This window comes from Arachis hypogaea, chromosome 13, assembly GCF_003086295.3.
Source record: "Arachis hypogaea cultivar Tifrunner chromosome 13, arahy.Tifrunner.gnm2.J5K5, whole genome shotgun sequence".
Taxonomy (NCBI): Eukaryota; Viridiplantae; Streptophyta; class Magnoliopsida; order Fabales; family Fabaceae; genus Arachis; species Arachis hypogaea.
This window is the reverse complement of record NC_092048.1, coordinates 27,355,668-27,371,384: the sequence shown is the minus strand read 5'-3', so window position 1 is coordinate 27,371,384 and position 15,717 is coordinate 27,355,668. Positions and strand designations below refer to the sequence as shown.

The 15,717-nt window shown below is 31.8% G+C and overlaps 2 protein-coding genes across 13 annotated transcripts; one reads left to right on the top strand and one right to left on the bottom strand.

Moving 5' to 3' along the window:
* The first annotated feature begins 4,781 nt into the window (after nt 1-4,781).
* LOC112733161 (probable CCR4-associated factor 1 homolog 9) lies at nt 4,782-5,738 on the top strand. Its single transcript, XM_029291210.1, has 2 exons — nt 4,782-4,939; nt 4,988-5,738. The coding sequence occupies exons 1-2, from the start codon at nt 4,782-4,784 to the stop codon at nt 5,736-5,738; spliced, it is 909 nt and encodes a 302-aa protein (XP_029147043.1).
* Nucleotides 5,739-6,504: 766 nt separating this feature from the next.
* LOC112737821 (uncharacterized) lies at nt 6,505-13,474 on the bottom strand. 12 transcript variants are annotated; one of them, XM_072211536.1, is made up of 8 exons: nt 12,981-13,474; nt 12,745-12,833; nt 12,214-12,407; nt 11,737-11,791; nt 11,369-11,435; nt 8,621-11,281; nt 7,181-7,381; nt 6,505-7,097 (listed from the first exon to the last, which is right to left on the bottom strand). In XM_072211536.1, exons 6-8 carry the CDS (start codon nt 8,627-8,629, stop codon nt 6,927-6,929), a joined length of 381 nt encoding a protein of 126 aa, XP_072067637.1. In that variant the 5' UTR covers nt 8,630-11,281; nt 11,369-11,435; nt 11,737-11,791; nt 12,214-12,407; nt 12,745-12,833; nt 12,981-13,474; the 3' UTR covers nt 6,505-6,926. The 12 variants fall into 12 exon arrangements, 10 of the variants coding, with proteins under 10 accessions (XP_072067637.1, XP_072067640.1, XP_072067636.1 ...); XM_072211539.1 differs by having other exon boundaries at nt 12,214-12,268; XM_072211535.1 differs by having other exon boundaries at nt 11,737-12,460; nt 12,910-13,474.
* Between the last annotated feature and the right edge of the window lie 2,243 nt (nt 13,475-15,717).

Sequence of the window (15,717 nt, the reverse complement as noted above, 5' to 3'; positions counted from 1 at the left end):
CTCAGCTGTTATATGTTTGTCTATATCATATGGTGTTTGTGGCTTGAACTCGTTACTCATGAATAAAAGGATATGTGCATGCAGAAGCCCTCTCTTTTGAAACTCTACAGTGCAAACGTCTGAAAATTGAAAAACACAAATGAGCAAAGCATTACAACATAAGATTTTAATAAAACGTTGCATAAACACAGACTTACATCCCAAAATTTTGCCAAAGATTTTTTCCTCTTTTAGGTCATCAAGCAAACCATCAAGCTTGATCTTGAAAACTTGACACAATATATCAGGACGGTCTTCTGCCTTCAATCCAATGAAAGTCACTTCTCTTTTTATCTCATCTCATTCAGGGTTACAGGTCATGGTTATAAAATAGCTAGGATATCCTGCATATCTGCAAATTGCAAATGCATCTTTACAATTATTCATCATATACCTAGGTCCACTGATAAAAGTACTGGGAAGAATGATTCTTTTGCCAAGCCTTGCAGCATCTACATCCCCGTTTATAAGACTTTCATGCAGACATTTATATTTATCAACCATCAACTGTAATTGTTTACACCTAAAGAATTTCAAGACGTACAGAATAAAAAGGGTATGAGAATAAGATTTGATATATAGCACTAATTTTTTGTTTCTTAATTTAATCTGATATAATTCCCAAAAAGTTTGTTAACAGTTGCATACCTTCAATATGACCAAAGGATGTGTTGATCGCAGCAAGCCATTTATCTCTTTCACCCTGCATCCGTTCTATAAGCATTCTCTTTTTATGATCCTCAGTCAATTGCTTCATGCGCTTAACCTTCAGCCTCTACTATTGCTTTAACTATAATAGTTTCTTCTTCTATCTCAACACGCTCTCTCTCATTCTGACGATGCGGCGGCTGCGGGCTCGCGATTTGGGGAGCTAGGATTCTTCTTTCAATTTCAAAATTTCACGTCAATTTCAAAGAGAAGAGGAGAGGAGTGTGGGAGTGGGAATGGGTTACGGGCTTAAGCCGTTGGGGATTCAGTTTTTTTTTTAAGTCAAAACGGCACCGTTTGGAGGAGTTATTAACAAACTGGAAACCCTTTAAAAAAACTGACCAGTTCTAACGGTTCACTGATTAATCACATATACGACCGATTTTATAATCAATTTTTTTGTCAGACGGTCTACTCATAACATCTGTTAAGCCATTTTTAAATTTTATAAAATTATTTATAATAATTACAAAAAGTGCTCATAATAAAAAATTTTAAAATTTTATAAAAATATTTTATTTAAAATTGTTAGTAAAATCTTGGTTGTACTCTGTTTCAAAATAAATAATTATAATGATATTAGTATTTTATACAACAACCCATACAAAGAAAATTCAAATTTCATACAATATTTTTTCATTCATTTTTAATAGCTCATAAATACAAAAAAATATTGTACAGAATTAAAATTATTTTTGTATTAATTTTTATATAAAATACCCATAACATTATAATTATTCAGAAGTTGCATATAATTCGAACTTTATGAATTCAATTTACTACGTATTTGTCTAAATAGAATTTATTCAATTCGATTTATATAGAAATTCAAATTCAATTTATTTAATTTATTTTTGTATGTGGTATGATTTAATTGAAAGAGCAACAATTTATAATTTTATCTAGCATCAATAAATGTAAATTATGATTTGATTCTTCTATAATTTTATCTAGCATCAATAAAATTTCACTATCACTGGTTTTAAAAAAAAATTAAAATCTAAAACGATGGTTAAAAATAAATAAAGAGGATAGATTTAATTCTTCTATAATTATATGCATTTTTTTTATTTGCATTTTTATCACAATCCACAAGTTCTATGTTTTATAAATTAACGTTAATTCATATATAGTATATAAATAAATTTAATTAGAATAAATAACAATTTATTTATTTTATTTTAAACTTTATAAATGAAAAGACTAATTCACTAATATAACAAATTATAATTAATGTAATATAATTAATTAAGTAATATAAATTATAATAAATTATATTAATTATATTAATATTTAAATATCTAATCAAACCAATTAGTTGATATAATTAAGTCAGTGCAATAAATTGTATTGAATGAGTTAAAACAATTAAATCCGGAAACACTCTCCGAAGTATGCCACGTCGGCTTCATCATTAAGTGCAGACATCCGATTTTTATATAATAGAATAGATTATAAAAAGATGAGTACTAGGGGCCCAACACTTTTGTTAAATTTTAGCCAGCACTTAACCATCAAAAGGAAATTGAATGATTCTACACTATTAGATGCAATTTCACACCATTAAAAACATCATTAATGACTAAAAATCACAAAATCTGCTACCCCTAGACTTTCTCTTATAAAAAACAGAATCATCAACCTATTAAATTTGAGTAATATCAAATGAGGATTAAAAAAGAAACTAGAATGATAAATCTAAAAGTTTTTTGTTTCTTTTTATGTAGTGTTTCACTTTAAATAATTATTTTTTATAAATAATATTCAAATGATAAACAAAATAGTAAGAAGGTTCACATCAGATTATGAAAATTCATCTCACCTTTATAATACGATGACATTATTTCAAAACATGCAAAATAAAATAATAAAGTACGTTTTAATTAATGTGTACAATGAAGTAAACATGAAACTTATATAATTGTAGTCAAATGTGGATAACAATGATTGTCTTTTATCCAAAGTACTATATTAAACTGCCACTTCAATTTATAATTATTAGTTAAAAAACTTACAATGATGTATTATTTTTTAATATTTAGTTAAAAATAAGAGTAAAGTATATTTTTTGTCCCTAAAGTTTAATAAAAGTTTCAAAAATACCCTTAAGTTTTATTTTGTTTTAATTTTGTCCCAAAAGTTTTCAATTTGCATCAAATATACCCTTGACGGCTAAATTTAAAAAAAAAATTAAGACCAATCTAACAATAATACATGAAAATTATGCTTGATTTGCTTGTATTGAGGGTTGTTCTTATGAAATTGTTGTTAAATTGGTTTTAAATTTTTTGAAAAATTAGCCATCAGGGGTATATTTGATGCAAATCAAAAACTTTTGGGACAAAATTGAAACAAAATAAAACTTAGGGGTAATTTTAAAACTTTTGTAAAACTTCAGGGACAAAAAATATACTTTACCCTAAAAATAATATATTTTGATATCATTTTTTAGAATTATTGACATCAAATTTTGATAATATAGTAAATATTTTGAATATTTTTTGTCTTAAATTTTTTTTTAATAGAACAAAATAAGACAATTAATACGCATATCAAGAAAAAAATTATAATTTTTATACATTTAGATACTGAAAAGACACAAAAATAAATTCTTTTAGCAAAACTTTAACAACTCATAAAGTTAATAGAATAGTTGGTTATAAATCAAAGTGATAGATAAAATTAAAAGTTGTGATAATGATATTTGGTGATAATTAATAACCATCGGATGAAGAGAAAGTGGAAAGAGAAGAAGGCAAGATCGAAAGGAAAAAAATGCAATATCACAGTGGAGTTAAGACAATAATAAAGATATAATTTAATAATTTAAAAAATAATAAAATTAAAGATAATTTTAAAAATTAAATAATAAAATTAAAAAAATATTTTTATCAATTAAAATTATACATAAAAATAAAAAATATTTTAAATATTATTTTTTATCTCTGATTTAAATTAAATACTGTTAAAAATAAATAAACAAACTTAATAACATTTATAAATATTTAATTTGTAAATAATATTTCTAAATTTTTATTTATATTTTTTTACACATAATAACAACATAATAAAAATTTTTTAATATCTTATTTAATTTACATTTATAAATTTTATACCTTCTAAAAGTTAAATAATTTAAAAAAATATTTTTACTTTTAAATTTTTTATTTTTAATATTTAAATTATTTTATTAAATTTATAATTTTAAAAATAAAAATATAAAAATTAATCACTTAAAAATAATTAAAAAGCATAAACTATTAGCTCTATGATATTTGATCATCATTAAAGGAGATTACAATCAAATAATGTAAAAACTGGCAGATATACCGGAATCTTTGATGCAAATAAATATATGTCCACAACAATTGAGACGAGAGAGTGCCCAGCAGCTTCAGTAGATCGCTGTCATGATTCAAATTCAAAGACGACTCAAAAAGGTAGAATAATAGAAGAGCTTTGTCCAAAAACAAGCTTTTGAAAACTGGTTTTGTCAAATCGCAAGAAACTCCTTTTCTTACTCGTACCACTATCCACCCAAGCCTCAAAACATTCTTTAGAGGAATCCAGCCAAAGAAAAGCTATTTTTTATTACTTCTCTATTTTTCTATTTGAATCTTATTTCAAGATTTTTTTTAGTGTCGTTTTTGTTCTATTTTCCTTTCTTTCAGTTAAAAAGAACTCCAATATATATCTAGTCGATTAAAATATAGAACTTTATAGAGTATCACAGGAGGTACTACACCGAATCCGAGTATTTGGAGTTATGAAGGGTCCGATCCTTTGTAGGAACTACCCGTAATAACGAACTTGCAAATGAATCTGTTTATAGAATTCCCTCTCACGTACAAATTGGTGTCTTTTTTTGGATTTTTATTCATTCCGGACTAACAGGGTGCACCGTTTCCAATTCACCCATACACAGCACACAATTTGCATTCCTTTGTTCTGTCTTTTTCTTCAGTTTCTAAGAATTTAACAAAGTTGCTCTCCAGGATTAAGTTAGAAAGAGCATGACGACCATATTTACAAAAATGATGCGGGTGGATGAAATAGAACAACTTCAACAACCGAGAGTTTTTCTATGCCACCGCCCATGGTTGTTGGTTTTCCACCATTTTATCGTGCTGCCAAGGTTTGTTGAACCACTGTCGCTTCTAGAGCCTAGTCCCAATAGTTCGGTTGTGAGCAGGTAAGTCTGGGCTGCCAACGCTGATTCTGAGTTCCAAATCATAAGCAGCCTGATCGACAAAAATCGATTTGTCTCCATTGACACTGAATTTCTCGGTGTAGTCATCCTAACCCGCAACAAGAACTACCGGAATCTTGTCCCAGAAGAAACTTACCAAGTCATGAAGGCCAATGTGGACGTTCTCAAAATCATTCAGCTTGGATTCACTCTGCCAGATGAGCACGGCAACCTCCCTGACCTAGGAACCAACAACAGAACTCACTACATCTGGCAGTCCAATTTTCAAGACTTCAACCTCATGCGTGACATCCACGCAAAGGACTCTGTGGCACTCCTACATAGCCAGGGCATCGACTTTGCACGCGCAGTGGCTGGAGTTTCTTCGGTGCATTTTGCGAAGTTGGCAGCAGCATCTGGGCTACTGTTCAACAAAGCACTGACATGGGTCACATTCCATGGTGCTTATGATATTGGATATTTGGTGAAGATTCTGACGTCGGGTGTACTTTCGACAAGCTTGGGAAAGTTCTTGGTGCTTGTAAAAGAGCTGTTTGGGGGAAATGCTTATGATGTGAAGCATGTGATGGGGTTCTGCAATGGCCTTTATGGTGGTTTGGAAAAAGTGGCTGACACACTTCAAGTGGACCGAATTGCTGGAAAGTACCATCAGGCTGGGTCTGATAGCTTGCTCACCTGCCACACCTTTCACAAGATTAGAGAAACTTATTTTTTGGCTAATGATGATGGGTTTAGAGAATATGTTAATGTATTTTTTGGGTTAGAAATTGCAAAAGCTTAATACTCTTAAGTTGAAAGAAATTATTATACATTAGATTATTCATATATCAACATTTTGTCTGTGAATGACATAGTAGTATTAACGAGTTATTTTTTGAATATGACAATGTTTTACAACACTTGAATTGGTTGTTTTATGGATATGACAAAGTTGTTTTATAACACTTACAATGGTTGTTTCACGGTTCTATCTTTGAATCTGTTCTATAGTGACCAAGTTTATATTTGAGTTTATTAACAGACTTTTATTATCATTTACCTTTGAAGTTTTACAAACATGTTAATCTTATGAGAAAGTTTAGGAGCCAACAGTTTTATTAAAATTTGGCCAGCACTTAACTAGCAAAAGAAAAATGAGTAATCTTACATCATTAGATGTAATCTCACACCACTAAAAATATTAATAATGATTAATTGATGGCTACAAATTTCAAAATTTGATGACCCCTAATACTCTTCTAATCTTATTATTGGCTTCATCATCTTACTAGAGTCAGTAAAGGAGTGCAGTATTACAGCATATTCTTTATTCTTTTATAGTGTCTCTAACATTCACAAAACTCAAAATTGGCACGTACTTACCAAAAACTAGAGTCCTCTGTTCTATTGTAGGGCACATGTTCACACAATATAACTGAACACAATGAAGATGCTATCCATTATCTAAAGCAATTTTAACTTGATAAATATTAATTAAACATTTCTTGAATACAGTATTACGCATGAACAAATTAAAACACCTAAAAGAAAATTTCATGAGATAAAAGGCAAGTTACCAAAATTGTTATTTTTGCAGCAGTACAGGCTCAACCGAACAAAATTTTTCTTAAAATAATGAAGAATCCTAATTTCTAACTATTTTATACAATACTCGGCAATATGATCTTTGCTATATACAAAAAGAATTGTGACCTAGGTAAAATACATCAATAAAGAAAAAGGACAATCTTAAATTCTAATTACATACAAATATGAATGGACTAAGTTTTATTCCGTAATTGCTTCAATAAACCCTCCATTGATTCAATCTTTTGACTGAGTTCTTTAGCAATGGTAAGTTGCTGCCCAGAGGACTCTGAAATACCAAAATCACTGATTAAGCCATTGATCTTTTCCTGTGAATCTACAACTGCTTCCTCGAACAAAGTTAATGTTAGTTCCATCGTCAATTTGTACAAGCTTTTGTTTATCAGCTTCGGTGATGGACAAAATCCTCTATTATGGACACTATCATCTCTGCTATGCTTAGCAGAGAAAATCTTGTCAATGCCTTCACTTCCTGCATGCCCATGAAATCAACTTCAGATTTGCACAAAAAAGGAAGGTGTTGAGCCTCATCACTGGTTAAAACCACCTCTATCTGCATAGTAAAATCTTAATCACACACAATGATCATAAAGAGAGAGACAATGACATGATGATTAAATATGGAATTCTCATTACCGGTTGCTTAACAGTGAACGTTAGATTTTCCACTTCCCAATTAGCCATTTCAACTTCAACGTTATCCTCCCTTGATACCAAACCCAGCTGAAGACAAATTCCCGTAGCAGTACTGATAACTTTTTTAGCACCATTTGATTTTGACAAATGAATCTCTTTCGGTCTCTGCGGCTTCATGATCTGCATCCCTTGGATTCCAACCTGTAAGAGGTACGACAGAACACACCTTAATAACAGGAAAGACAATGACACATTGCACAGAGATATCATCAATTAGTATCTGAGTTTCAATTTATTTTTAAGACTTCCAGTGCAAGTAAACAATTGTTGACAACCCTATCAACACAGCCACCACCAAACCTTATCTCAGTGTGTAAGGTCGATTGCATGGACTACGCTAGTGTCTTCTTATGGACCATGTCTTATCGTAAAAATATAAATTCATCTAAATGCTTTTTCATGTAGGTGTGCTTGGTCTCCCCCTATCTTTGACTATTAAGCTACCCTCAGCCTAATCTAATCTACTTACTAGAACTTCCACTATCCCAACTTTTTCTCACATGTCTAGCTGTGCAATAAATTTTTTCTCTTTAAACTTGAGTGGTAGATTTTTATCACAAATAACAGTCATAGCATCACTCAGCTTCTTCCATTTCACTTCAATTTCCCATGTCGTGCTTTATTGCAAACCTCTACACTGCTAGTTCCAGGACAGAAGAGTTAGGAAATCAATAACTAGTGTAAAAAAGTTATTGAATCTTATTGACATGGATACATGATTTAAGTCATAGTAAAAGAAATAATTCTAAATTGATTTTTGACAAGAGTATGTCACACAGAACAAACAAAAACTGCAGCCACTAACTCGACATCCAAGCAGCCATAGATTGAATTTAGTACTCCGTTATATTATAATTTTAGTATACCAAGGGCACAAATTCAATTTAGAAATAAACTAGCCAGATTTCTCAATGTGATTTAAGCAAGACTAATTAAATCATTAACTGCAGATCTATCTGGATATGCTGTCAGATAAAATGAATTGAAAAAAAATACTATATTCTTGAAAGCATCAAGAAATTCTTAATTTCAAAAGAAGGTTTATCAAATATTTACAAGGACTGAAAAAGAAACTTCCAATATATGTAAGGACTAAATATTGGAGAGTTTAGACTTAGAATGATCAAAGTTTAGAACAGCAGGACTAACAACCAAATATTGGAAAAGCCTGCTAACAAACGCCAAGAAAAATTTTTTGAGGGACTAAAACCAAAACACCCTATATTAATTTAAATTCTTTTAGATTAGTTTGTATATAGTTTCCACTCAACTTAAAGTCCTATTAACACCGATAAACAATATGAAAGACCCATGAGCAAAACAAGATTAGTTATTAATCCTTTCAATAGTAGTTATTCGGGCAGACCATATAACACAAACCTTAAACATAGACCTGCAATGGTAATCCTGGTCAAACTACTGTCATTTTCTCCCTCCGAAAGACTTGCCTGCAAGGAAAATATATAAACAATTAATTGTTCTCCAGGGGATGCCAGAAATATTATGGCACATCAAAGGACCAATAGACACAACAACTTGCTAATGCAGAGAGAACTAGATAAATATTTTTCATTAATGTATTTAAAATCAGCAAATGCTGAATAAAATCATCCAAGATAAACATATAGAGGGAGTTTCTCACCTCTGGGATTTGAATACTGAGATAATAACTAAAGATTTTTAACCTCATCAAGCCAAATTCAACTACATTTTCCAAATTTACTGTGTAATACTTCTAGTATAAATTGCATGAACATGCAAGACAAATATGCCCGTAGGTATTAACCATTATTCTAGAGTCAGCTTGCTTTTCAAATATGAAGGCAAGGGTTTATGTTTATGTACCTTTAGATCAAAAGTATTGCAATCATAACTCAAAATGAATCAATGGTGGATACACCCTTCCATTCTCCTTTTAGAGGAACTTTTTCTAATTGATTATATTGTACCTACTAGATATAAGAGTAATGTAGACTCGATCGTGAAGAATAATGTCAGAATATCTCAGAAAAAATTCAATATATCCTGCATATTTAATGTATCTCACGATAATCTTCAAAATATAATATGGAATGTCATTAAGGAAGGATTTTGTTATTTGTCATTTGCCAATTGTACTATGTTTATTACTTTAATTAGGGTTAGGAATTTTATTTTGCATGCAGATTTTAGCTCGTACTTATAAGACTACACCAGCACCTGATCCGATTCTTGATATATATATATATTCGGTTGATTTTTGTTTAACTTTTAAACACTTACATCATTCCATGCATGTTATAAATCCTCCTTCCCCTATACATATTCTATGGCATCAACAGGTGACGCAAATGGTACCAGGAAGGGAAGAATGATTCACAAATAAAGACACAAAAAAGAATATAATCAAGGAAATTACCTAAGAGAGAAAAAGGGACTGCATTAATAGTTCAAGCTGGAACTCTACAAATTAATGGCAATTGTATGATCATTTTGTTTGCCATGTATGTGCATAAACTATTAGCCCTATGATATTTGATCATCAGTAAAGGAGATTACAATCAAATAATGTAAAAAGTTGCAGATATACCAGAATCTTTGATGCAAATAAATATATGGTCCACAACAACTGAGACGAGAGTGCCCAGCAGCTTCAATAGATCACTATCATGATTCAAATTCAAAGACGACTCAAAAAGCTAGAATAATAGATGAGCTTTGTCCAAAAACAAGCTTCTGAAAACTGATTTTCTCAAAGGTGAGAAAAGTTAAGGCAATTGAAACCTGGGCCTTCAAATTTACATCTCCCCTGTTTAGACAGACACATAACCCTGTCATAAAGTGGAGAAGTGCACGAAATCCTGCACACATGATATATTAACTTCATACAACATCTGTACCACTTGTATCGATCCAATATGGATACATGTAAAAAGTGTCATTTTAATTGCCTGGCTCACTTAATGCACGGCAAAGAGCTTCTGTGATGTGCAACTGAAACTCAAGCCCAAGTGGACTGTTGGAGACTGTTCTCTGAATTGTGATATGGGGAATAGCAAATATAGTAACATATCATGAGTCAAGAATCATAGCCTTTTAGAAGAAAATAGATTACAATAATTAGAGGAATTGTACATATGCTTCTCCCGATATTCCTTCTAAAAAACACTCCCCTCCAAAGAATACTCATTTTGCACCATCATCATCTCTCATGTTTGCTCACTCTTGAGAGCGGCCTAAAGTATCATCCTTGAATAGGGGTGTTCATGGATCGGATCGTATCCACAGATCTGCAGTAAATATCCGCATCCGATCCGAAAATTGCGGATACGATCCGATCCGTAAATTGATCGGATCGGATCGCGGATATCTACTCTACATCCGCGTATCCGATCCGCGGATCCGCAGATCCGCACAATAATAATTAAAAATAAATAAATATATATGTTTGGTATTATATTTACTTGTTTGTATGTTTTAGTTAGTAATTATTATTCATATATTGTATTATTTTATTTTTGTTATTTAGAAAGAGTTTGATTAAAAATATTTTAGGAATAAATAAGTTTAAAAGTATAAAAGAAATATTTTTATTGAATTTTTTATATAGAAATATTATTAAAAAGAGAAGGTTTAATTATGCGGATATATCCGATCCGATCCGCACATTTGCAAATCGGATCGGATCTGGCACTAAAAAAGCGTGGATATCATATCCGATCCGATAAAAATTGTGTAGATCAGATCGAATTTTCGACCATATCCGATCCGATCCGCGGACACTCCTATCCTTGAACATGTCAGGATGAGGCAAAAGATCAATAGACAAAGATTCCCACTCCAGTTTCGGAAGAAAAAGAGGTGGGGATAAGAATTATTATACATATTGAGAAATACCATTGAATGGATAAAGATAATATAGAATATCAATATTTAGGTAATTATCCCAATATCAGTCATACACACATAAGATATAAAATGAAAGGCGTAATGCAGTACTTTGAATACATATATATACTTCGTATTACTTGAGAACTCCCTTGCCTCCTTAAGATTTACAACCTGATAATGCAAACGGAAAAAAGTCTTCAATAATATTTATACCAAGGGTCCCAAATTAATTGTAAGCATGAGCCAAAACATATTTACCTCCCAGATTTCATTTGTGGTATACAGCAACAGATTGCGTATGGTGACAGATGCCATAGGCGGTGCCCTACAGCCAGAGATATAGGGATACTTATAGATAAGTTTTGGATAAATTTATAACATAGTTTTTCAGTCAAAGAGGACGAACAGTCCATCAGGTTTATCTGTAAAGCTACCCCATAAAAACATGCACTATCATTAAACTCTATTGCAATGAATGCAAACCATGTACTGCAATAATGACCAAACCGAGCAAAGAAGATATAAATATCGATTTCAATTCAATTTATTGATACATGACAACGATTGCAGAGCATAAATAAACTCAAGTAGATAACGAATTCAGAATACTGGTAAGAAGAACTTACCATGCTGCTCCACCTTGGGGACGGGCACTCCCATGAGTTTCAAGTAATAAATTAACTGTTTGAATTTGTATTTGTATAGTAAGTCCACAGTCAGTAGCAATGAGGAACATTCAAATTGAACATGCACATCAGATAAATGATTTCTATTTGCTACAAACTGTTAATCCTAAACTAGTATCTCTTCATAGATCTTTATTTTTATGTTGCTTAAGGTTCTCTCAACAATCAACAGCAACAACGTGAAAGTTGAAAGGATGGAGAAAGATAGAAGAATGTAGAGTCCAGCTAAGGTATGAAGTGAATCAATTCAAATCTCCCATCTCTCGTAAACAACAGTTTTCTCTCTTCATTTCCATTTTCAATTGTGTGCATTCATTGTAAAGTTTAACTACTACAAGCATCACACAAGTAGTAAAATACACATGTTAGATGTTAGCCACAAATAACAACATAGTCTTAGGAGTGAGAGAGCCAAACCTTATCAGCAAAACCATAACCACTACCCTTTGAAGAGGCACTTGATGGCGTGATGCTGCATATAATAGTATACCAACCTTACTAGCTAAACTGAAAAAAGCATCACTCTACAGCAAGATAAGAATTTTCACTTCCTAGCAAGATTCTCAGGTGGCTTTTGGTAATCAGAATTCTCCTTTAGAACTAAATCCAACCTGTCAATTTGCACAAAAATGGGCTCTGTCTGTACATTGCTCGCGGACAGTAGCTAGAGAACTCACAATTGAACTTAATCAAAACCATAAATTTATTAACACTATTAATAAAAAAGCAAAATGTCAAAAAGGAAAAAAAGCGATATAAAATAAACGTAGAGGGTTTAAAGAAGACCTTGATATAAAAAATTAGGAAGAACTAATAATTGCTGAACTAAACAATCATAAAACATTGAGTTCCACCCATTTTACTAGTAACTCTCACAAACCAAAACAGCATAGCCCAAAAAAGAAAAAAGAAGGAAAGAAAAATTATTCAGAGTGTGATAACACAAACCATAATCTCCAATTTGCCAACTTTGGCGGTGGCTACATTGAGTGCAGGTGGCAATCCAACGCTGGCATGCAATGCATCACCGTTTATATCTGAACCATCATCATCATGGTTACTATTATTGTAATTAACACAAATTATACAAAATAAATTACAAAGTGGAAATGCCTAAATTGGAGAGCTGAACAGTGCGACCCTGCAACTTGAACTGCTCTCTGGAGAAGGATTTGAGACAATACTTGAGAGTGTACTCCAGAGCTCTGGCTAGGATCGACTCCATACCTAGCTCCTCCCTTCGGATCCAGCTTCGGAATCACCCCCCGAACAAGAAGAAAAAATCTCGTGGAAGAACCGAACCGTTATGTATATTAGATTTGCATTGGATTTTGGATTTAGATTAAATCATGCAAATGGAGATTCATGTATTGAAATTATTTTTATAATTATGGGGAAAAGGGGGGAGGGAGGAATATAATGGCTAATTGGGTTTTGATGTATATTTTATATTCGGGTCGGTGCTTTTTATCTGGTTTATTTTATTTTATTTAGTGTTTTTAATTTTTAATTTTAAGGTACGAAACTTTGAACTGGGAAAGATGGAATCGTGAAACGGAGAAAGAGGAGGGTGGTGACGTGGTGTGAACAATCACGTCCCGGAGAGTGTGCTCTCGGTAGCAGAGATGGAGGCACGTGCAATACGTGCGATGGGGAGGTTGGGTATAGCGGGAAACAGGAAGAGCCAGGTTTGTAATTTCCAGTTTTGGATCGGGGGCCAGGGGCCAAGAGAACTCGGGTTTATGGGTGGGATTGTTTGGTTTTTTTTTACAACTAAATTCTTATAACCAAACCGGAACCACGTCAGCAAAGTAATTTCTCGCTTTATATTTTTAATATGAAAGATGATAGTGGTGATTTTTAACAAGGTAGAGAGTTTGTGTGTTTTTGGTTTGTGTTAAATTTGTGGTGTTTTAATTTTTTTTTTGTTGATACCACAAATATGTTAGATTTGTGATTTTTTATTTTTTAAAAAAAAAAGACAAATCAGTATTGAAAAAAAAATTAATCATATTAATCGAACTCTATGATTTGTTTACCGATTTATTATTTAAAATTAAAAAAATTAATTCATATAAAAAAATATACTAATTATTTATGATACTCAATTATACACAATTTTTTTAAAAAAAAATTAGCCGTAATTTCTTTTTTGGTAATTTCACATTGACATTGTAGATTCTATTAACTTTTAAAATGGAACAACTTCAAAATATATTTGGTAAATTTATTGATACATGACAATGACTTAGAGCATAAATAAAGTAAAGTAGATAACCAATTCAGAAAACTGGTAAGAACTTACCATGCTGCTCTCCCTTGGAGATGTACACTTCCATGAGTTTCAAGTAATAAATTAACTGTTTGGATTTGTACAGTCATTCCATCTGAAATCCGATGGAAGTCCACATTCAGTAGCAATGAGGAACATCCAAATTGAACATGCACATCAGACAAATGATTTCTATTTGCAACAAACTTAATCTTTATCCTAAACTAGTATCACTTCACATATCTTTATTTTTTATGCTATATAAGGATCTATCAACAATCAACCGCAACAACGTTAAAGTTAAAAGGACGGAGAGAGATAGAAAAATGTAGAGTCCAGCTAAGGCACGAAGAGAATCAATTCAAATCTCCCAATTCTATTAAACAATTTGTGTTAAATTACATCAAAACAAATTAAGTTTGTAATTAATAAATCTAAATCTTTAATGTTGTCATTGTTCTCATTAAACAATTGGATTTTGATACAATTTAGTATATATTACATTGATTTTTATTTTTGGAACTATTTTTATCCTATTTGTCTCTAGTTGACTGGACCACTAATTAATCTTTTAGACTTTCTCTAAATAAATAGTTAAATACAACGATTCCCATAGTAAAATCCTAAATAACTAGTAGAAGGCACCACCTAAAGAATTCATAGCAACACAAATAAAAAATTTAAATACATCATTGAATAGCGTAAAAACTTAACAGTCCTCCTATTGAATAGCGTAAAAACTTAACAGTCCTCCTATGGACCCTAAATATTTTCGAATCAGTTGTCGCGCCACACCTGCATGAAAGATTCGAACTAGCTATTCTTATTTGCTCCCTCTCCCAGTTTCAGTTTGGAGAACAAACAGAAAACACCTATGTCAGAGTTCATTCTTTTTTCATCAAACATAACATTATTAAAAATCATCTCATTCCTGTCCTTCCACACAAACTAGATCACCGTAAGAAACTCCTTTTCTTACTCATACCCATATTTATCGAAGCCTCAAAGCATTCCTTAGAGGAACCCGACCAAAAAAAGGTATGCACCATTTCCAGTTCACCCATACACAACACACAATTTGCATTCAAACTTGACAAAAAAATATTTTCACAATCGTTTTTAATAATAGAATCGATCTGTAACACTCTACCACACAAAACTTTACGCTTAAGTCGTAAAACAGAGGTGATGTGGTATTACGACCTCTAAAATAAAATATGTACATATGATAGCAGAAGAATTATAATATGCTAGGAGCCTTGAAGAATAGAGGAAATAAAAATTTCAAAATAAAAGCGCAACGTTCAAGGAACGAGTTAACTTGCGTGCTAAGAAAACTATATCCATCAAACATAAGGTTGTGAAAATAGGAATAGAGTGCCAAAGATACAAAATAACAAGCTCATAACTCAGCCTGCGAAGTCAAGATTGGCCGGAGAATATTTACACACATATATATGTACATATCCAAAACCCAAATATATATAAACAAAATTCTGCCTCTCCATAAACCTCTAAGAGGATCAAAAGAACAAGTTATGCGGAAAGAAAGCTAAGTACATATATATACACCACTGTACAACAATATAACCCAGTAACCACTTCGCTTCAGGAGCCCAGACGCCTAACGAGACGCCTCTCGACCTGCA